Below are 22,500 nucleotides of genomic sequence, written 5' to 3'. Positions count from 1 at the left end.
ATGGAAATTCCGAAAACCGATATGAATGGATTGGGGGTGCTTACCATCTACGCAAAAACTTCCTGGATGGAAATTTTCGGCATAAATACGAAATGATTTAGCTTGTCTTAACAGAAGATGGATAACATACAAAATGAATGAACATCAGCTGAAAATCCCAAAAGGAGTAATAAAAATGAATCACTTTGACCAGAAGCCCATAATTTCAGAAGTACTCCAAATGGAATGATACGTACCATTTGATTTTCCAACTGGAATTTCTGGGTTTTCCATGTAAATGGTAAGCACTCCAGGAAAACTAAAAAGGAGCATTGTGCACTGTATCATATCAAATTTCTAAATGGCCTACGTGCCTGTTGTTACTGCAGAACTGAATAAAAATGATCAACAAAACGGTTTCATTTTCAAGATCGAAAATTTATGTTCAAGCACAAGCTTTCGATTCACTTCACTTACGGAATCTTTGTCAAGTGGTGTTGGACGTTTTTGTCACATGATTAAGTTGATCCAACATCGTGATTCAATGTCGGAGTCTGGCAATGAATTTCAATAGCCTCTCTAATTCTTCTTTTGAAGTTGTCGTTCTCCCTTCCAACAATTGAAGAGGAAGAAAGATCGAGCGCGTGCCTTGTGTTCCTTAGGTGGTCACCCACTGCAGTCATCAACGCTCTTGTTTTGTTCTCTAAATCTGACCCCAACACCACTTGACAAAGATTCCGGAGGGAATCGAAAGCTTATGCTTGTGCATGAATATAAATTTTCGATCCTGAAAACGAAACCTTTTTGTTGATATAGTGGAAGCTGATAGCTTTAAGCATTTTAAATCTAAGCTCAAAATTTGAATATTTGACTCTAAAGATCTCGATTTATGTATACTTATTTTTGTTTTTCTTTTATTTGAGGGAGTTTTCGCATAGGGCTAACCTCCAAACTTCCTTTTCTAGAAGTACTTTTCTTCTTAGTTTTATTTGTATATATAGTCTGCTTCTGGAATAAATAAAGTATGTATGTATGTATGTATGTAAGAACCATTTTTTTTAACACCTGAATAAAAATACTTTATCTCTTAGTCTCAGCCTGGGTACCTTCTTAGCACGTTCTTAAAATTTGTGTCAATTTCAGACTCAATGTTTTTACAAAAAAGGTTCTTATGTATAGACATCCTCGGAGACCCAGGGGTAGTCAGTCAGGGGGGCAAGCGAAATGGCCGGGAAGAAAGTCTCCAAAAACGTTTCGTCCCGCCATTTCACCCACCCCCAACTGACAGCCCCTAGGTCTCCGAGGATGATATATAACAAAGAGTGTACCAGATATCCCCTGTAGAATGACTGAATAATGACAGCGGCTTCCTCATCACTGAGCAATAATGACAAAGGCAATGGAGGCCGAGGGCTGTAAAGAGTAAATATAAGAACAAAAGTTGAAATAAAATAATAAAATAAATAAAATAAAGAATCTTTATTTACCCTGGGCAGTGTTTCTAGCACTGTTAGTGCTAGTGGGACCGAGAATTAAACTTCACAAACCAATAATTTAAATTGAAAATAACATGGTTAAAAATCCCAACCGGCAGTAGGCAGACTAGCTAGCTATTTACAAGCTCGTCCAAGGAGTTGTACTCAGGGCTACCGAGAAACAACTCCAGCTAATGGTCAGAGCGGGACTTGGACCTTGACTTGGATTTCAAGTCCGGCACTTGACCACTTGACCACCCTGCCTCCAATAATCAGCCAATAAAAAATAAAGGATCATCCTGTTTATTTTTGTTAATGTTTACTTATCTAATCAACTCTTATCAGTCACCTAATTACTGCTCAGCAGGATTCTGAGATCAACTTACTTCTCTGCCAGTATTGTTTGTACAAAAGGAATGTCTTCCAGCACCACATTCGATCTATCTTTATATTTTGGGTTGTTTCTGAAGGGGAAAAATACAATCACTTGTCAGCAGAGCAAAATTATTTGCTAGGATTTTTGCGATACCTAATCAAGGTCAAAGTAAGCTGTAACTTAACAGGTTATCCACGCTATTTTATAAGAATATGCAGAATTCCCATAATTTTCTTTCCAGGTAGATAACCTCAAAACCATACTACATAATACATTGTACAAAGCCTATCATTTAAAAATGATATAAAAATCATTTAGACACTCTTTAAAATGGTACCAGACTATGCATTTTTAACCCAAAAAGGTGGTACAATCACCTCCGTAGAGTTTTATTTTTTGCAACAAGGATAAGACTGGGGTGGTTGAGGGAGGGGAGGAGGTTGGGAGGAATTAGGCATGTAGCTGTGGGCCCCTTCAAAGGATCCAACATTGCTACCATTTTCAGATTGGTTACAGAGAATCAAGAATTTAATATTACAGGACTTCTACAGTCATCAAGATTTTTTGTCCCATCAGAAGAGTGTTCAATGGCATTATTTTAGATGTTTTAGCTTGTTGCAGTCATAGACAACACTGCAAAACATGCAATATGTTGTTGTCTTTTTCCCTATAAGTAAAATACCTTAACAGTGCAATGAGACCACAAACCTGAATAGGTACTCTGTAAGGAAATCACATGCATTGAATTTTGTCCTTCTTCTCTGCAAAGGAACGACAGATAACAAAATTATAAGAACAGGTAACATTTTCATTCTTGAAACACATAAACTTGCAGAAAACTAAGAGACATTGCTTTTATATGCTATGGTGTGTCTCAGTGCAGTAGGAGAATTTCCAGGTAGTGATCAAACTTGATCTTAACAAAGATTGCATGCCAGTGGCACAATTCAGACTGTTTGGATGTTTGTGCTAGAAAGAACAAAAACTCTCAAAACAGATGAAACCCTGTTTGACTCCACAAGAGAACACAGTGTGCATAGAAAAAAGTTCACCCCTGAAGGTTTGGAGTAACCATATGCCATCTCAGACCAGATTCAGATCATATGGATCATTGGGAATGGAATGCACTAGATTGCTTGCAGTTTTTTTCAGGGTAGTCAAGGGTGCACAAAAACATCCAAAAATCCTGTAATATATGAGCCAAAGGGGAATTGAGGAGAGACCCTTCAGTTTGTTTTTTACTTGTTCTGGTCTCAGCACACTGTTGATGGTTCCTGCTCTCGACCTGATGGGGGAGGGGGGAATTTTCGGAGGGAGTGTGTTGCTTGGTTCTCCAAACCCTGACTCTATTTCAGACCAAAAATTTAATTATATGCAATTTTCCGGTACCCATTTTTAGACTTTCAGACTAAAATGCTTAAAATTTATACAGTATTTCAGTCCAAAACAGCTAAAAAATCATACACCTTTAGGGACTGCTAGCAGTTTAGGAGTGTACAGAATTACTGCTTAGGCAAACCTCAAAGACTTTGTTTTCTTTAGCAGCTATCAACATTTGCTCAATTGCTGGTAAAAGTACTGGAAACACATAAGCTTCAAGGTATTCTCTTGGTCTGCCTATCATAAACAAATTCAATACATTTATGAGATAAAATAATAATTAGAGGGGGACACCTTTTCCCCAGTTTACCTCCTGTCTTTGGATAGAAAACATAATAATTATTGATACAGTGGAACCCTGCCTTACGACCACCTCGTTAATAGGACCACCTCGTTATTACAACCACTTTTTAGTGCCCCAAATGAATTGAAAGTCCAGTCATTTCCTTAGTTTTACAACCTCGTTAATCCAACCACCCCGTTATTACAACCGCATTTTTGCAGCCTGAAGGTGGTTGTATTAACGGGCTTCCACTGTATTGCAAATATTCTTGCTCATTTATCAGGGGAGAGGGGGGGGGGGGGGGGAGGATGGGGTACTGCAGGGTCTATCCTGGCGATCAACTGCTGTTCAAGAGCCCGAGGACACAGGCAACATTTTATGTACGTTAAGCAAAAGATCCTCAGCATGGGCTTCCAAATCGCCTGGTACACTGACCCATGATCGTCGTCTTTGGCATAAAGTGGTGTAAGATGAAGGTATTACCTGGTGTAAGATTACCTGGGATTTTATAAAATTGGACCATTCAAATGAACTGCTGTTATTCAAAAAAATTTAAGGATTTCTCTCCCAGTGTAAGATTTAGAGTCTACCAGGTGGTTGGCATATTTTCAGCATGGGACATACAAAGAATGCACCCTGGCTGATGACTTTGGGTACGAGATTGGGGTTAGAGGCCAGCATGTATTCCATTTAAGTCCCACGCTAAGACATGTTGACACTTTCGAAGTTCCACGCCAAGTGGCCGCTGAAGTGCCAACACCAGGAAAATGTTATGCTGACCGATGGAAAAAGATTCTATTACACACACCGTGAGAGAAATTCTGAATATTTTGGACAAAAACAGTTCGTTTGAACGGTGGAATTTTTCAAAAGCCTAGATAATTTTTCGTCACACCAACAACTATGAGGTAATCAAAAGCCAGGCATGACCTCTGTCTTACGCTGCTTTACGCCAAAGACATGCAAAGACCACAATCGTGCGCCAGTACGCCGAGCGATTTGGAAACCCACGCCGAAGATCTTCGGCGACATTAAATAAAATGCAGCCTGGGATAGAGGGGATTTCCTGCGCATGGATTTTATCTGTGTTTTACGTGGTGAGGGAAACAAAGAGATGAATGCAACTAAAAGTTAATAATTGCACCTCTCTTGGTGTCGTTTCTACTCTAGGTGGTCTAATTTTTATTAAAACTTACACTCTTTTGGATCAGGTAATGGCGGAGATTCCTGTTTAGGAGGTGCAGGTTTTCTGTCCAACAAAACGAAACCAAACGCCGCTGGGTGATTAACAGTAGGATCGAATTCTGGGAAAACTGACGATCTAGTTGAGGCGCCATCATCTCCCTCGTGAACCTCAGCTACAGATTCGGAGAGTTTATGTCCATAACGACCAAAAAATACGGGAGAACTTTTCGCGGCGTCGTAGCTTCCCACTGATAGCTGTTCTTCCTCTGAATAGTCTCGCTTGCTGCTTACCCTCGTGGCATTTAGTTCAAGCATCTCACTGAAGATAGAGGAAGACGGACTACATGGTGCAGCGTACATTTTAGCGAAGAAAACGTGACGGTTTTAGATACAATTTTCACTGATTTTCAGTTTATCTGGCGTCCGCCATTTTCCTAATGTTGCCAATGGTAACTGCCGCTGGACAATATTGAAGTCATTTTTTGTAGGCACGCAATAAGTGTTAAAAAAAATGCGCTGTACGCTGATAGCCAATCGGAGCGCTCAAAAAATGCTTGCTTGAACTTAACTTTCTGCAACTTAAATTTTCAGCTAAAGCATCCGAACATTAGCTTACACAAATATACTCAAGAGACAGACTTTTAAAGTATTTTGCCTGATGGTTCTCGTTGACTGTAACTGAAAGTTTTATGCAGCGGTTCATGACTATGCGGGAAGAGCAGATCTTAGCAAGGGCTATTGGAATCCAAAAAAGAAAATTGAGGGTAACCACGCATTTTACAAGAGATAATTAAGCAACAATAATTCTAAAAAGAATGTATGGGATTTTCCCCCAAACTAAAGCTTAATTATCTCTGAAAACTGCGTGGTTATCCTAAATTTTCTTTTGGGATTCCAATAACCCTTCCCAAGAGCTGCTTTCCCCGCGTAATTAGAAACCACGCAAAAATAGCTCTGTTTTAACAAGCACTGCCATTAAGAAAGCCGACTTTCTCGGATCATCTGAAGTTGCGCAGAACGTATGCGCAGTAGCAAAAGTAAATACCGTCCTGAATATTTCAGTTTTTCTAACACCAAGAGGGCGCTTAACCCTTCAAGCGCCAGTAAACATCATCATTGAATTTCTCCTCTAATATTACTTGAAGGAAATGATGACAAAAGAGAAAAATTTCCTCATCTTTAGACAAATTCTCCCAATTAGCGTAATAGGAAATATGGGAAAAAGTGAGAATTTGCAGTTTGAAGGTTGATTTAGGAAATATGGCACCTTGGTTTTCGTTTAACGAGTTTAATTTAGTTTTGTAATACATTTATACATTTTATCGGTCGCAAGGGGATGCGAGGGCCCACTTGCTCAGAACAAGACTTGCAAGACCAAAGAATTCTGGCGAAGAGGTCCAAACACAGGCAGTTACAAAAGATAACACAAGATCCGAGAAATCTTCGGTTTATTTTACAAGCCATATTTTTACATGTAAACGAGAAAACTCTTGTTCCAAGTACATTAGGTATAGTTGGTTTGCAACCAAACCCTAGAGATCCAAAACACAATGGTGTGGCAGCCATGTTGGATGACAGAACCTTTTGTTTTGCCATCCAACATGGCCGCCATAGCGATGTCTTTTTGGATCTCCAGGGATTGGTTACAAACTACCTATTTAGTAGCTTGATCCTCACGAAGTGAAAGGTATCTTAAGTAAGATCAGCAAGGTTCAATTTATACGCCACATTTTGGTAACGTCGAATAAAATTAAAGTCCGTCAAAAACTGGCAACAAAATCGCAGCACCTCGTTCCCAAGATCCTCTATCTGGAGGACTGAGAACGAGGTTAAAAAGCAGTATCCGTACAAACAAGCACTTAGGCCAAGCGGAGCTGAGTGGAGATTCGATTCTTATCTATATTTTGAATCGCATCCGACGCAACTGAAACGAAACGTATAAATTATGCCATAGATCATTGTGTGTTTATAACATGGGAACTGATCAGTTTAATTCACGTCACTCGCGTATGTCCATTTCTTAATAAATAGAAAAATATGTGTTAATTTTTTTCCTGTACAAGAATCGTGAATGATTATAGAATAAAAGTTGAAATCCTGTTAGACAAAGGCATCAATTGGAACTTCTACTTGAATAAACTTTCATTTAACAATTCTTAATAATATGCAAAAACTATATACATAATAACTAAAGAAAGCAGTAATGTGGCAGCTCTTGTAAGTTTGTAACGGTTTTAATGTGTAGCAGCTGCTATCGTTCTTAGGGTCGGGTGGGTGGGGGTATTGTTCCGTTGTTTGATCTATTGTTTTCTAGAAGGGTTGCAAGCCAATCACGTGAGACCTTTTTGAGCTGCTACATCACTCCATTGCTGTCAAACACGTTCCCAGAGCCCCGCGTGTTTTCATTATCTAGCAGTAGGTACTTCAAGTAGTGTAATTCAAGTATAAAATAAAGATTCGTGATCATAAATGCGACGTAACCAGCCATGCATCACCATCCACCCAGCCGAATGTCCCCGCGCTGGATAATGCCAACGCGGGCTCTGGGAAGATACAAGAGCCGACCACTGGACGCATGCATCCGTAAGATTGCGTTATAAATCAGCATTTATACAAGGTCATTAATCCTTGAAATGACTATTCCGCAAAATTTCTGGATTAACTGAGAAAAGAACAGTTCAAGTCATTTCAGCATGATACTTTGCCATGAAATTTACTGCCTTTAAAAACTGACTTCTAGCACGACATCTAATGCGATGGAAACCCTTTAAGAAAAGAGACTTTCTCGAACTGCGCGGCCTCAAAGACTTTTCTAGTCATAAACGTTTTCATGGTACCATCAACTATATACACTTGGCTTCAATCATTTTGCGCTAATTAGATGTCGATCGTCAACCATACTAGTCGTAGATGGTCGTTTTAATTTACCGTCTCCTCCCCTTACTTTCTTCACCACTACATTTGAACAGCCAGTTGCAGTTAAGACAAAAGTTCGGTGCTGTTACTTTCGCCAAATGCCAAATGTCTTGTTTGTTTAACCCTCTCAATCCCAAGTTTAAAAAAGTTCAAAAACTGGACAAAAATGTTCAGATTTCAATTTGCAGAACGTTGCTAAACAAATAGCACCAAACGTTCAAAGGTTAGAACAGCCTTTTACAGCATAGGAAACATGATCAGCGGAAAGTACTGTTTAAGATTTCCGTTTTGAATACCGACACTGGAGGATTTTACTCACACACTCTCTAAAGCATAGCAAAATCAACAACGCCATTTGAAAGTACTGCTCAATAGCTTTCATTTGAATGGTCTCATTCATCCAGACTGAAAAGTAAGAACCACCTTGTAGAGCATAATAAACAGCACTGCAGGAAAGTACTGCTCAGTAGCTTTCATTTGAATGGTCACACTTAAAGATTTCACCTACAGACTGAAAACTAAGAACCACATTGTATAGCATAATAAACAGCACTACAAGAAAGTATTGCTCAGTAGCTTTCAATTGAATGATTGAAAATTAGGATCATGTTCATGAAACAAGATTTGAAACTGGGAGTGAGAGGGTTAACACTGATTGTTGACCGGCTGAGAAATCCATACGCATGAACTTCATATACTCAGACTCAGGTATATTAGAGATAGGATGGTGCAACCGGGACCTTGGAATTTATCGATTGGTAACTCTTTAGGGGTTAGAAATTTTCTGGTGACGTTTTTGGGTGGAAAGATTTTGTCAAAGATTTTTTTTAGGATTTTTATGGGCAGGAGAATGGACTTTCTTGGGCAACGTTGTGGGCCGTTGTTGTTGTTGTTTTTTTTGTTTTTGGCGGGGGACGGGTGAGAGGGGGGGGGGGCAGTTTTAATAGAGTAATAAGACTTTAATGGGTCTCACAACTGAGCCTCATTTAAACATCCGCGTCTCTAATATACCAGGGTTAGTGTATACCAGCATTGATGGAATTGCTATGGAGTATAAAATGGTTTCTTTTACGTCGGTTACATTCCTGAGCTTCGCTCTCACTGAACCACTGGATCCAACTCTTTCCAACTTTCTCTTAGTTTCCCGGTGATTTCTTCAATCTGACTGGATGTTATCAAATTAAAGTCGTGTAGATTCACAAGATGAAGGAGAAAATTCCTTTCCAAGTTCTTTTCTTTGAGTTCTCGGCTGTTTTTATCGATAAATGAACGACAAGCCTCGAGAACTTGGAAGTCAGCGATGTAGCTGAAAAAAATGAAGCAAACGCCAGTTGAGGTCAAGACAGGGCGACTGGTGTTGACTACGCAGAAAAATAGACTCAAAACTCGTGCAGTAGTACTTTAACCAATCAAAGCGAGGACGTGGACATATCGGCCAACCAGATACGGAAGCACAATTGCGCACGACTTTTCCCGCGCTTGCCACACGTGACGTTAATTAATGCTTTAAATCCGATTGTTGATTGTACTTTTGCGGTGTTATCAGCAATACGATTTTTTTTCAAAAGATTAAACAAAAACAACAATAACGATTGTTCAATTTGGTTGCCAAGAAAGTTGACCAACCTGTTCTTCATAAGATGAAGATTCCAAAGTTTCATCAGTTCTTTTTCTCCGTCGTTCACATCAGTAAACTCGTCGATTAACTGAAAAATAGAGACACAAACACCTTCAACGAAAGGAGTGAGATATATAGCTCAAACGTGTGCTCCACTGCTCATTATATAAACAGATACAACCCACAATTGCTTGATTCGTTCTGACGAAGGGCAAACGCTCGAAACGTCAGCACTCGAATCTCTTTATGGAGGCCAAGTTACTTTATCAACTCGGTTAATAAGACTGGCCAAACATTCCTTTCTACTCCCCACCGACGCAGCACCATAGTTTCTTTAGAAACAAAACCCCTTATCCACTAACCTGTATTGTCTTGACTCTCATCCATTCAGGTATAGTCTCGTCTTCACTGTCCTGATCTTTCTCAGTAGTTCTGATCGGTAGGGATGTCTCCGAGTGAAAATACATTCTATAGAGGAAAGACAAACCACGATAAACGAATGTGGCTGTTTTTCATCATGGAAATGAAAGTGTTAAAAAGCTTTACGTTTTTTTATGCTCACATGCGCATGCGCTTAGCTGACGCTGCAGAAATCAACGTGAAATTGCAGTGAGAATCTCCTGTGAAATCGCATATATAATAAAACGACTGTATACAATGCCCTGAAAGGAGCGTTTGCGGAGATGTGTTTGGGGCTTCAGTAACCTAAGCTGCTCCACGTATCCGGTTAAGAAGAACAAGGGAACTTCATTTTAAAGATACCTGTGATGTCCATTGTAGAACGGTCTGTTACCGTCGAATTCTCCGTCATCAGGTTCCAGGAATTCTGATAGACTTTCTCTTCGACGCTGAGGTCTACAATAACGGGATTAGAAAAAGTGTTAGATTACAAATGGTATAGACGACATATGCTCCTTACTAAATGAAGTAGGAAAGGCAGATGACCGTAAACATGGAAATTTAAAAGCTACTTTAGCCATTTCACAGAAACCCTTGAGAGCAATTCGATTCGTCAAATGACCTTTGGAACCCCTTGAAAGCAAGTACATAACAAGAACAGTTTGTAGGGGTACAAACTGAATCAAAGATAGCAGGGTTGTTTGCCGACTGGATCATCGAGTTGCCTAAAAAAACAAAATGCACAAACTTCGCTGATTTTAAGCCGTAAAAGAAATTCACCTAGTTACAGTTGCGTATATAACTGCGATGATTATTCACTCATTCGTTCTTTCTTCAGCAGTTGAAATGTACGAATTTTCATCTTTTCACTTTCAGAATCGTACAAATAGGTTGTGTTAAACTGACCTAGTACACTTGAACAAAGGCACAATCGTGTTCCCCTCACAACGACTGCGTGGGAGGCTAGATTCGACCAGGCATTACAACGGCATCTTTCAAACAGCTCAATATGTACCTAGTGAAATCGACAATTGCGTTGCATGTGTGACAATGTCACTGTAAAGGAAGATTGCGTTACCTCCAGACCATGACATGAGTGGCTGGCAGCCTCCTGCATGGTCCCTCCCGACTGAGAGCATAGCCGAGCAGATCGTTCATGTCCTCGGGTTTGCCGTCGTACGATCCATCGTAATTCTCGTTCACACTAACATCTATTCTCTCTCCCTTACTGTGGGGCTGAACACAAAGGAGAAGGGATTATTAAGGGTTATTAATTTCCCATTCCAAAAACCACGAGGAGACTGGTACGCGTGAGGGATTATGGGATCGTTTGGGAAGACGAATGGAAATTGCGCCGTGCATTCCCTGGCAGTCAGTTGTATAGGGAAATACTTCTTTGGGCTACGCTACAATGAGAAAATTCCGAAGTGCACTTCTTCGTCGCGATGTCCATCCCTCTATCCAAACAATCCCACAACCCCTTACTAGTGGGGATTGTGGGATTGTACCAGTCTTCTCGCAGTTTCTGGAGTGGGGAATAAAAAGATTTAATATTCAATTGCGCTCAGTGTACAAGAAGTTTGTGGACGAAATCTCAAGTTTGAACAATCAAATGAAAGCTACTGAACAGTACTTTCATGTGGTGGTGCTTATTGTGCGGGGAAAAATGGTTCTACCTTTTGAGCCTGTGGATGAAATCCTAAAGTGTGACCATTCAAACGAAAGCTACTGAATCGTTCATGGCTCGAAGAAATTAGCCATAAATTCGAGGGTAAATAATGATGATGATGATGATGATGATGGTAATTCCCTGCTTATTTGCAACACTGGACAGGGTAACTAACTTTTGAGTCTGTGGATGAAATCCTTTGGTGTGACTACTCAAATGAAAGCTACTGAGCAATACTTCCCTGTGACGCTGTTTATTATGCTGTACAGGGTAGTTCTAAATTTTGAGTCTGCGAATAAAATCCTAAAGTGTGGCTGTTCGAATCAAAGCAGCACTATTATTATGCTGTGGAAGGTACTTCTAACTTTGAGTCTGTGGATTGGAACTTACTTCTGAATAAGCTATTGAAGCAACCTTTTCCCTTGCTCCAATTTGCTTTCCCATCTTTTTCAAGGCTGGAATTTGAATTGTTACAGTTTTGACTGTGGATATTTTGGAAAAGAAAAACCTAAGATACTTACAGCGTAGGTGAAGATGAAGCGTCGATGACAAAGCTTCAGATGTTTGAGCAAGCTGTAGAGCTGACGGCAATCGATAGAGCACCAGGGACAGTACAGATCCTCTCTCGCCTCGGTCTGTTGCCGCGTGTTGTTGTTGTAAATAAACTGGTAAAAAATCCGCTGCTTTTTGCGATTTTCTTTGTTCCCGTCAGCCTCCTCGGCCGGTGTTCGCACGTCATTCGTGGAAGCTGCGTTCTGAGTGGTCAGCGGCGCACGAAGCGGAAGTGACGTAGGACGCCTTGGGGGACGAGCTAGGGGAGTGCCTGACCATGATAGTTTGAATTTTAGGGTAGGGCCGTATGCAAACACCTCGAACGGGCCCATCTGTGAGAAGAATGAGAATGATGTTAAAACGAGCATTCTTTAAAACGTTCTCTCATACAAAAGCCATACAAAGTGGACATGTAATTTTTTTGTAAATGGCATTATAATTTCCTTTCTGACCGGTTGGAACGGAGAAAGTAGAGTACCTCCAAAATGCGTCCGTTTGTTCCGGAAAATTTTCTTTTAATCCGTGCGTGCCATTTACATTTCAACCGTTGAGCCGAAAATTTTGGCTAAATAGAAAGCTCCCATAAACACTCGTTTTTCCTTTTGTTATTCACGATCGGCAAAAGCGAATCGCAGAAAACGCGAACTCGCGAGAAGCGAAGCGCCTAAAGCGCGGATTCTCGCGCGTGGGAGAAAAAGCTCCACCCAGTCTCGCTTTCAATTTCTCGCTCGCTCCAGACTTGCTCTTCTAAGACCGCGCGTTCGGACGACTTCCAACGCAAAGATACGAATTGTTTTGCAGTCTAAGTAAAACAATAAACTCTACTCTGTCTACTCGCACTACTCGCCTGTCCTTCAAACACGTTCTCCCAGGAGGTTCTGTTGGACAGGATGCCCTTCTTTCTTCCAGGTTTCTTGTGCTTCTCGCTCAGCGCCAACTCATACTCGCCGTCAGTTAGTAGACAATGTTTGTTGTTATCAAACACAATCAGTTCAGCGGTGTACACCTTGTGCTCAGTCTCACATGAGGTCGAGTTTTCCGACGCACTGCCACTGTCCCACTCCCCCTCGGAAAAGGCTCGCGCCATTCGGCGCCGTTTTATGGGGGGCTCCCCTGGAGTTGGTGCGTCAATGACGCCTGAAAGATAAAGTAAACAGCCCTGGTAAAGAAACTGCTTACTTCTCCTCCTTGTACGCTTTACTAATCGGAAATGTTTTGTTTCGAAGTTTGCACAATCTATTCTGATTATTACTACAGGAAGGGAAAGAAGATGGTTGGTGGTTATGGGGGGAGGAGTATTGGGGGTGGTTGCTATTCTGTTAGATGCTAGCCTGTTCCAGGGGTTCAGAAAGTAAGGAGTGGTGCAAAGAAATCTGCGATGCCAACGAACAACAAAAGCGAGGAGACTGGGGAGAGAACTCAGAAGGTGCGAAAAACCCTCTCCCCAGTCTTTTCTCGTTTTTTCCTGCTCCTCGCTTTTTTTATCCGCTCGCATCACAATTCGCGGCGCTGCCCACTATCTGAACGCTTAAAATAGGCTATTTAGATGCTGGTCTCTAATTCACGGGAGGTTTCCGGAGTGACTTCATGCCAGTACCTTCGTATACACCATCATAAATCATACCGTTCTCTTCCTCGGCAGCGTCTGACTGTGGTTCGCCAGTCTTCTTCTTTTTCCGTCTTTTCTTTGTACCTTTGCCGTTCACACGATAAGGAACGCTAACCTGCAGGCTCAGAATACACGTGCGACTCGTCTTGCCGCTCTTGAACGTCCCATTTGGCACAGAAACACAGGCCGCGGGGGCGGATGGTAACAACTGAGAACGGGGGTTGAAAGGAGCGGAGCCTTGGCCGAGTGGTACCGTTAACACCTGCGGGTCACTTTCCTGTGAAAAAAAATTTAGTTGATTTAATTGCTGTCCGTATTATCGGGGTGTCCGTAATAGCGAGGTGTCCGCAAGGCGAGGGTTCACTGTATGGTCTATTCCTGACAATTCCAGTTTCGATCCACGGATATGCGGAACAGAATTTTCACACTGAACGATAATGAATAGAGTGGTTTTCAATCGAATGTCATAGAACCATAACCATAGTAATCACTCTGGTCAATCACAACAGACGCAAGCAGCGCAATGAACCAATCAGAATTCAAAGAAAATACATGTAACCGGCGCCAAGCGCGGGAAAACGCGAGCGAGCGAGGCACGATTGGTTTTGGTTTTATATCTCATTGGTCGAAAAAGTGGCGCGAGTTTTGTTAACCAATCACAGAGCTTGGTAATGCAAAACCAAAGCAAATGCACAATTACTTTCGACACTCAATTGAAAACCGCTCTAACTGAAAGATTATACATGAAAGTAGCCCCGCGCACCTTTGGAATAGCTTTAACTCACCTTCCTTCGCTTGTGACAGACTTTTACTAAAAGCACATCAACTTTGATAAAATCTTCAACGAGCCATGTGTTCTTCTTGCTGTTGGCCAAGTCACCGTTCACTAAGGAAATAAAAAAATGTATTTGTATTCATTGTAATTTATTGCCGAAATTATATTATTTTCGATTAGCCTTGCTAGATTCGGGTGGGCAAATCTTTGTAGATTTCTGTCTTTGAATAAAATTTGTTGTTGTTGTGGAAATAAAGAAAATAAGCCCAAATTCGGTGGAAACCAACTAATAAAACGTGTAGAAAAAAGGGGTTAGTTTGTAAAGAACCTGCGGTGCTGTGTCGGTAGGCAGTAGAGACAAATGTTTGGTTTATCAACAGAGTTGATAACTAAAGTTAAATGGCCACCGTAAAGAGACTCGAGTACTGACGTATGTGTGTAAACTAACCGAGAAATAGCCTGCGAGAGCTCAAGCCTTTTCTAGTTATTGTCTGCCCTTACAGGTTAACCGACAAAATCCAGTTTTACTCTTAAAGATTACATGTACCACCGAACAAAACAGGGCTTTCGGTAACATTTGAGAGTACCGGATTTATCCTGAAAAGCACCGGACAGAGATGTTCACGATGTGGGGCGTGAAGCGAGCGCCGACTTGCTAGGGAGGTACGGGGACATACCCCTCCCCCCCAGGAAATGTTCAGATTGCCAAAGTTGTTTTCAACGTTCCTGAGATCGGAGGAGCAGTTTCCTTTCCCTAGATTATAGCTCTGGTCATTTCTTGAAATAATTTACGATAAGAAATCCTTTTTGTTGGCCATATTTTAAACTATATCATACTATGTGATATTAATTTGATGTATGATAGTTTTTTTGGTGAAGGCAGTGAAATATCGAGCCTCTTCTCTTTCTTTTGCCCTTCCACAGCCACAAATGTTATCGCTACAAATCAACAAGTGTGTATTAATCGAACCTGGACCAGATCCGTGGAAAAACCCAGTGAATGTTAGATTCATGTATCCACTGTTTTCACTGCAAATGAAAGGAATGAAAGTTATGAAATTGTTGTGTACCTTTAATCACGATTTTATGTCCACTACATCGCATACCTCATCTTACTTAATGTCATTCCTTGATTCCTTGGTTTAATGAAGACTTAAATAATTACTGACCCCTCACCAAGACAAGTCCTACAAGCTAAGAGCGTACATGATGCAAAAGTGGGGTGAATTTATTTTAAAATTTGTTGCCAAGGACAGCAACTGCTAGTTTATTGATGTTGAATAGTTAGTTTAATAATTCAATTTTTTTCTAATGCGATCATTTCCTAATCATTTTGTAGTTGATCTTCTGCAAACCTGAATTCAGTGTATCATTGGAGCAACTTACTTGTGAATCTAAAATTGCATAAGAGAAGTTCAAATAACTTGGGCCCCTGTCCTGAACACAGTCCCTCTGAAATTTGCAAAGGGGGGTCTGCTATTAAGCCTCCATGGAGTCCTTCAAGCAACTGCACATTAGTTCTGTGCATCTCAGGGTGGTATGAGAACCTCTAATTTACAGAAGAATATACGCCTACTGATTCAAAGGTATCGTGTGCGGTTTATGACTAAGCGGGAAAGACATCTTAGCAAGGGCTTTTGAAATCCAAAAAGAAAATAGGGGGTAATCACACATTTTTCAGAGATAATTAAAGGGGAATTATCATGCGAATTTGATGTCATTTCAAACCCTAAAAATGTTTGTCTGTTAATAGAAACAGAAAAGCAATTGCCTAGTTTTGTTATAAATTTTCCCACTGCAATAAAACTGTCGATTAGTGCCTCTGGCCAGAGGCAGAGTAGTTCTGAATGGATTGAAACTTAAAAAAATTTCGCATTTTGTTTCCAAAACGTGCTAGAACAGATCACGAGTTGTTCCTTTCAAGAATTCAGTTGATTTCTTTTCCCTCGTTGTTCTAGGATTATTTTGTAGCTATGTGAAGGTCTCATTTTACCATTTTTAACCAAAGAGGTAAAAAACCCCATGATACTTCTCCTTAAGCTTCCAATTTGGAAAAAATTTGTACATTGTCATGTATTTTAACACTTTTTGGAACTACTGTTGCTTGATTACCTCTGAAAAATGTGTGGTTATCCCCAATTAATATTCCAATAGCCCTTGCTAAGATCTGCTTTTTTGACAGAGTCACAAACTGGGCAAAAAGACCAAAAGATACACTGTCCTTAAATGTAACAGCAAGTAACAAGAGGAGCTACTCACAGAGGGTCTGTGGAGTCTGACAGGCTCCTTTCACTCTCAACTTTTTCCAACATGCCATCAACCTTGAAATCTTGGCTGTAACATGACAACACAGTAAATAGAATATACAAAAATTATTTGTTGAACATTCATTCTACCAAAATATCACCACTCCAAAATAAGTTGTTTATTGTTATTTTTATTTATTTTTTTTTTGTCAGTTGTTTATGATTTTGTGGCTGATTGAAACTACAGGAGAGAATGGCCAGGTGAGGCCATTTGTATGTTGGAACCTCTTGTTTGATTCAACTGTAAAGTAACTATTTGCAAAGCAGCTTTGTGAAGATCCAGAAATTACCTAACTTAAATTGCAGGTAAGCTCTCCTTGGCATTAAAGAAAGTGAATTGCTTTACAAAGTTGTGTTTCTACAGAAAAATGACTGATACAAACAACAATACAGAAAAAAGTCTTAGTTTTTTTCTGAGTTCTAACTCCTTCCTTTTTGCACTTCTTTGGTCCTTCTATTTGGAATAATTTGGAAGAAGAACTAAAGAGTTTTTCTTTGCATTCATATTAAGCAAACAATATTACTTAAACTTTCTTGAGTACTTACATGTAATGCTGGCTTAGTATAGTGATAATTTTCTTTTTGCTTCTAATACAACTAAGTACAAATAATGGTTCACTCACTATCTCTTTTTTCTTTTTTCTATTTTCCATCTTAATTATTTATTTACCTATTTACTTGTTTGTTTCTTTTTTGTTTCTTGTTTGTTAGAACCCAGGCAAAGCATGATAATTTTTGTAACTACTCAGTTTGTTTAGTTCTTACTAGTTTAGCTCTGAGTAGTTTTTTTTGCCTAATGTTTAAGCTCTTTTCATGTATTTTATATTTGTGACAAATTAAAGTGTGCGCGATTGATTCTTCTTCTTCTTCTTTTAAATCCTATTTTGAGTAAATGCCCCCACCCCCTCCCCTCTCAGACCCCCAAAAACCATGAATACAGTAACTGTTGAACCTCCTATTACCAACGACCAAAAAGTCAAGCCTAAGTGGAAGGTGTTCACTTACAAGAGTTCAGATCATAGGGGATCCAAATTTCCATCATATCAGCCTGGTGGTTTGACCGAGAAAAATTCATTTTTTTTTTTTACAAAAGTGGTCACTTGAGAGTTGGTTGCTTACAAGAAGTGGTCCTACAATTATTGGAAAAGCTTTGAGCAGCACCCTGACCTTGCTGATATGGTCCAGATCATTATTTTATTCTCAACATTATTATCAATAACAACTAATTAAATGTCCATGTATGATATAACACTGAAAACATCTGGGTATGTTTACCTCAAGATATGTAACGTTTATAAAATTAAAAGAAAAAGCAAAACATTTTTGTTATGTAGCTTTGCAAGGAATGGGTTGAAAGGTAAATTATAATTTCAAAAAAGGTCAGGAGTGTAAAAAGTATATAAAATTATGTTCTTCCTCAAATACCCTGTATATTCCTTCTTTCACTTACAATTCCTTTAAATTTGTAAGAAAAAGAACCTACTAACTTCAGGTTTATGAGAAAGGAATGTTGAGACCATGTCTTTTAAGAATATCGTGTCTGCTCTCAGATCTGTCCTCAGTTAACTGATTCTTTGTAAACCACCAGTGAGGCAGTGGAAAAAAAAAACTACCTGTGAGGTTTCTCCTAAAGATCAAGCAACCCACTTTTTGATACATGCCCTAAACATTTATTCAACAAAATGAACTGTCTCTAAGCCACCAATACACCTTACTTTACAGCTCTTAGTACATAGAATGATACAAGAGAGGTCGAAGAGGTGGCCAAACTAAGGAATAAGCCAAAAAATGTATATATTTCCATCTAAAAGCTTTAATGATTTCCAGGCCCATTTTTTCACAAGAGTGGATCAGAACAAACAAGATTTTGACAAAGTTCAGTTTTATCGTGATCAGCCACAAGACATTCTAATCTAATACCTCAAAGGCTTAACATTTTTGCCACAAATAACATAAACCATGTTACTGTAGGACAGCTGGTGTTTCTATTATCTTTTCACAATAGTAACACATCTAAAGCAGTAATGTTCTTGTTTTCCTTAACTTTTACTGCAGTCAAGAACTGCAACACTTTGGTTAACAGAAATTATCTTTAGTGTTATTAATGGCAATGCTTTGGCCAGATTTCTTCAAATTAGTGCCCATTTCACTTGTTTCAAATTTCATTTTCTTTTTCTTTTCAGCATCAATAAACTGGCTTCTTCGATGAAAGGTTGTTGGTTATGTCTCAGTTTCAGGGTTCGTTCACATTTTTGTATGCAAAATTCAAGACTTTTTCAACACCATTATTTTCTTTTTCTGGACTTACTGCACCTTTCAATAACATACAGACTCTGAACTTCAACCCCAACTAACGTTTTGCGGATTTTACTGCTGTCAATCATAATTAAAGCAACAACTGGCTGACCACAAAAATACAGAAACCAACAAAGTGGATCAGAATCCGCCACACGCAGTGCACGGACATGACCTTTTGACCGAATTGAGACAAACGATTTTGTTTTCTTAGAGGTTAATTGCAGTGATTGATGGCAATGAAAAGCGTACATGTACAATGGTTAGTTGAATCTTGAACTTCAGAGTCCACATGTTATTGAAAGGTGCATTAAAATCAAGGAAACACAACAAACATGGTAAACTAATCATTTCCTCAAGCAAGAGTTTAAGATCTACTTCAGTCAGTGCAACTGCAGAGAGCTGTTATGGTTAATGTAAAAATGTTAAGAAATAACAGAACACTTCCTTAGTTTACGACATGTTCCACCAGATGCCACCGTCATCATAGCTTACAATACAAGGTACAAACTTAAGTTGAATTTGTTACTTAGCTACAATCTTTTCTTTAGCAGTTTTAACTAGTTTAAGGCAGTCATTTTTATGAATACAAATAGGTCAGGCCCCAGTTGTTCAAAGAGTGGATAACTTTATCCAGCTGAAAAATAGCTATTTAGCAGATAAGATGTACTCCAACTAATATTGTTATCCACTGGATAGCAACTTATCCTCTGGATAAAGTTATCTACTGTTTGAACAACTGGGTACAGAGTGTTAGTTTTTGAAGAAACTGTTGTGCTGGGAGTAGAAAAGACTAGTTGGTATTATCAATTGAGTTGATAGAGTAATTTTGCTAGCATGAAGAGATTCAAATCTCTTTGCAGTGGTCAAATTACCTTATCAACAAAGTTGATAAAATCAAATATTAATTTTTGGCACCAGCCAGAAATAAAACCTTATGATAAAAGTGTATGAACATTATATATAGTCCTTTACAAACTACACAAAACCTGCTGTTTAAAACACAGCTAGATAAAGCACTTAAAATGTTACTAGTGAGAAAAATGATCAAATTAATGATTCAGTGAATATTGATCAATATTCCACAATAAAATGTACTTAGTAAATGTCAAATGATATGTTGTGGTTCAATTTTATCCCTGGTTTAAATTTTGAACTTTAAAAGATACACTTGACATATTTACTTGAGTGAATGCCTTCTCTTGGTCAAACACCCCTCTCAGTTTAACCCCCCATGGATATCCCCAAAGAGTAAATACACTGGGCATTAAACAGAGAAAATTGATTACTTAGAACATGAAAAAAGAAATGTGGAACTGATGAATTGGTACTTTGATGTGAAGTCAACAAACTGATGGGGCCTGAAACATTTGGTGTCAGATGTTTTGGTTCTAAGCTCTGCATACAGGTTTGATTTTTGACCTTGTTAACATCCCTTTTATGAAGGCCTATACCATATACCAAAGATAAGCACCCCATTACTGTTAAACATTACCCTTAAAGAGATATATTCAAGAGGCTCAAATCCCAGCTTCCAGCCCAAATTTTGTCCCAGATCACTTTCCCAGTGCCTAACCTTAGTGATCAATTCCATTCCCAGTGTATCAAATCCCATTTTCCTAGTGAACAAAGGGCCAAATCCCAGTTCCTATTTTATCCCTTCAGCACCCTAAGTTTAGCCCCATTAGCACAGACTCCACTGGTACTGGAAAATGTATCTGTATAAACAGGGCGTCTAGCAGGTAAATAAAAAAAAATGTGTGGGTTGAGACTGAGGAAATTGTCTGTAATAGCAAGGTTTCTGTATTAAATCAATTTAACAGGTGTTCATAAAACGGCGTTTGTCTGTACTGAGCTTTAGACAAGCACACCTGCTGTTCATAAGTATAAAATTCACTAAGTTGGGTTCTTGCGGAAGGTGACTGAGGCGAGAATCCACACCTTTGTAACTGACGTGGGGGGATGCATTTGATCTTTCTTGCAAAGCTATTAATGTACATGTACAAGGAAATTTTTTCTGGGGCAAGGGCAGCTCCATTCGCGAAACTTCTTTTTCAAGATGCCTTCAAAAGAGTTAGTGTAACCGTACATATTTTTTTTTCTTATCAAGAAGCACGAGGTTGATTGCACGTAAAATGAATTTTCTCTGGACAATGAGATTGAAAATCATGTTATTCTGAATGAATTTCAAAAAATAAGTAAGCTATTTTCACTGGAATAACAGAAACACGTGTTGATCTGCCCACACGTGTTGGAAGTCTTTGTTTAAAACCATCAAAAATTCGGCAAAATTCCAAACAAACCAGTCCTATGGTAGATAATTAACATGCAGAGGGATGCTGTAATCTTTATTCGTATGAGCCTTCTCAAAGGAAGAGAAATTAAAGCTGCGATTGTGTTCTAGGTATTTGTCAATACTCACCGTTTTTTCGCCGGTCTTGAGGTTCGCCGATGCTTCATGTACGAGAGAGTTCGGTGAAGAAATACCGGCTGTAAAAAAAACGAATTTTATATAAGACTGCGAGGTTCACGATCTTTGGAAAGATAAACCCCATTGAACTTTAACATTACTCTCTACTTCAAAAAAACAAAAAGCTCGACTCATGCCCAACGCAATGGAGCATTCACCTTGAACGACTCAGCTCAACATTCATTCCGCCTTCAAATACACAAGGAAATCGAGACTAAACTCGATAGCATTTACAGAATTTAAGCCTGTAAAAGACTGCAGAATCGACTCACCGCAACAGCATTTCTGGTTCGAAGAAATCTGTAGATTTGCGTTGGTTCTGAATCGGAACAACCAAGAGAGAACAAGTTAGAGAGCGGTTCCATTCAACTGAATAAAACGAAGGTTTCAGAGAGTGTACATTTCATTCGGCTCTCGGAAATCCACCAAACTTACTTTCGAAAGCTTGAAGAAATAATTCGTGGTCTGCGCGTAGTTGCTCGAATTTGGTCTTCTTGGGACTCGGGTATATCACGTCAGACTTCTCACTTGTCATTTTCGGTAGATTTTCAAGGGACCAGACAGCAAAATTCTCGTCGTTCTCTCGCCCGATCGCTCCTTCACTTCCTGGCGTTTGAGAACCGCGCGAAATGCACGCGAAGTGTGACTGCAATGTAATATGGGTATTCTGAGAGCATGCATGCAAAGCGCACAAGTCAAACCCGTAAATTAGGTTGTCTGCCTGGAGGTGGCTGAGAAATGGCGGGTTTTTTAACTGATAGCAGATAAACCTTAAGAAAACTGTTATCTGAGATGGCAAAACTTTGCACGAGTATAGCGTGAATTTTACTCGCAAATAACTTGTCAAAACTGTGTGGTTTGTTAACGCCTAGAGACTAAGTTGCTAACGAAGTTGCCTCGGAGGTCCTCACAAGTTATTTCAAGAAGTCGGGAGATCGTCAAAAGATGGTAAGCAGTGTTCGTTAGGCTACGTAGCAGTCGTTTCCGTTTCCTTTAAGCCAAGAGGGGCAAGCACGAAAGACGCGCGAGGGGATCGGAAACGGAAACGACTGCTTCGCAGGCAAAGAGTTGGTAAACAATCAGGAATCACTCGAAAGGTCTTCGGAAATCTTCGGATGATATTCGACACTGTTCGGCTAATGAGAAGACGCTGGTTGATACAAAACCGTAAGGACATGTGCGAGAAGTAAAAATCAAGTAAGATCCGTCATAA

The 22,500-nt window shown here is 39.6% G+C and overlaps 2 protein-coding genes across 2 annotated transcripts in view; both read right to left on the bottom strand.

The window, feature by feature from the left end:
- Nucleotides 1-5,137, bottom strand: part of LOC146461010 (IQ domain-containing protein K-like) — a 7,160-nt gene extending 2,023 nt beyond the window's left edge. The window contains exons 1-5 of the mRNA XM_085087479.1: nucleotides 4,690-5,137; nucleotides 3,350-3,447; nucleotides 2,539-2,591; nucleotides 1,841-1,918; nucleotides 1,308-1,392 (exon numbers count right to left, since the gene is read on the bottom strand). Of these exons, the coding sequence (XP_084943605.1) occupies nucleotides 1,308-1,392; nucleotides 1,841-1,918; nucleotides 2,539-2,591; nucleotides 3,350-3,447; nucleotides 4,690-5,038 (663 nt within the window). The 5' untranslated portion in view covers nucleotides 5,039-5,137. The remainder of the gene's footprint in view (nucleotides 1-1,307; nucleotides 1,393-1,840; nucleotides 1,919-2,538; nucleotides 2,592-3,349; nucleotides 3,448-4,689) is intronic.
- A 3,376-nt stretch (nucleotides 5,138-8,513) lies between these two features.
- On the bottom strand, nucleotides 8,514-21,934 carry LOC146461009 (polycomb protein suz12-like). The gene is made up of 14 exons (XM_085087294.1): nucleotides 21,723-21,934; nucleotides 21,560-21,606; nucleotides 21,240-21,307; nucleotides 16,476-16,550; nucleotides 15,187-15,245; nucleotides 14,227-14,327; nucleotides 13,457-13,718; nucleotides 12,680-12,969; nucleotides 11,802-12,164; nucleotides 10,690-10,847; nucleotides 9,975-10,067; nucleotides 9,575-9,680; nucleotides 9,221-9,300; nucleotides 8,514-8,900 (listed from the first exon to the last, which is right to left on the bottom strand). Exons 1-14 carry the CDS (start codon nucleotides 21,820-21,822, stop codon nucleotides 8,693-8,695), a joined length of 2,010 nt encoding a protein of 669 aa, XP_084943420.1. The 5' UTR covers nucleotides 21,823-21,934; the 3' UTR covers nucleotides 8,514-8,692.
- Nucleotides 21,935-22,500: the final 566 nt, after the last annotated feature.

The sequence above is a fragment of the Pavona decussata genome, unplaced genomic scaffold (assembly GCF_977016875.1).
Source record: "Pavona decussata unplaced genomic scaffold, jaPavDecu1.1 SCAFFOLD_202, whole genome shotgun sequence".
Classification (NCBI taxonomy): domain Eukaryota; kingdom Metazoa; phylum Cnidaria; class Anthozoa; order Scleractinia; family Agariciidae; genus Pavona; species Pavona decussata.
The sequence above is the reverse complement of the archived record's forward strand: the minus strand, read 5'-3'. Positions and strand labels throughout refer to the sequence as shown.

Bases quoted from the DNA above. Each gene is read 5' to 3' on its own strand.
- LOC146461009 (XM_085087294.1), bottom strand. From the start codon at position 21,822: ATGACAAGTGAGAAGTCTGACGTGATATACCCGAGTCCCAAGAAGACC. The intron at 13,719-14,226 runs GTGAGTTAAAGC...TTTTTTTCACAG, and splicing joins TCTGTCACAAGCGAAGGAAG to GAAAGTGACCCGCAGGTGTT. The intron at 9,301-9,574 runs GTTAGTGGATAA...TCTATTTTTCAG, and splicing joins TGAGAGTCAAGACAATACAG to TTAATCGACGAGTTTACTGA.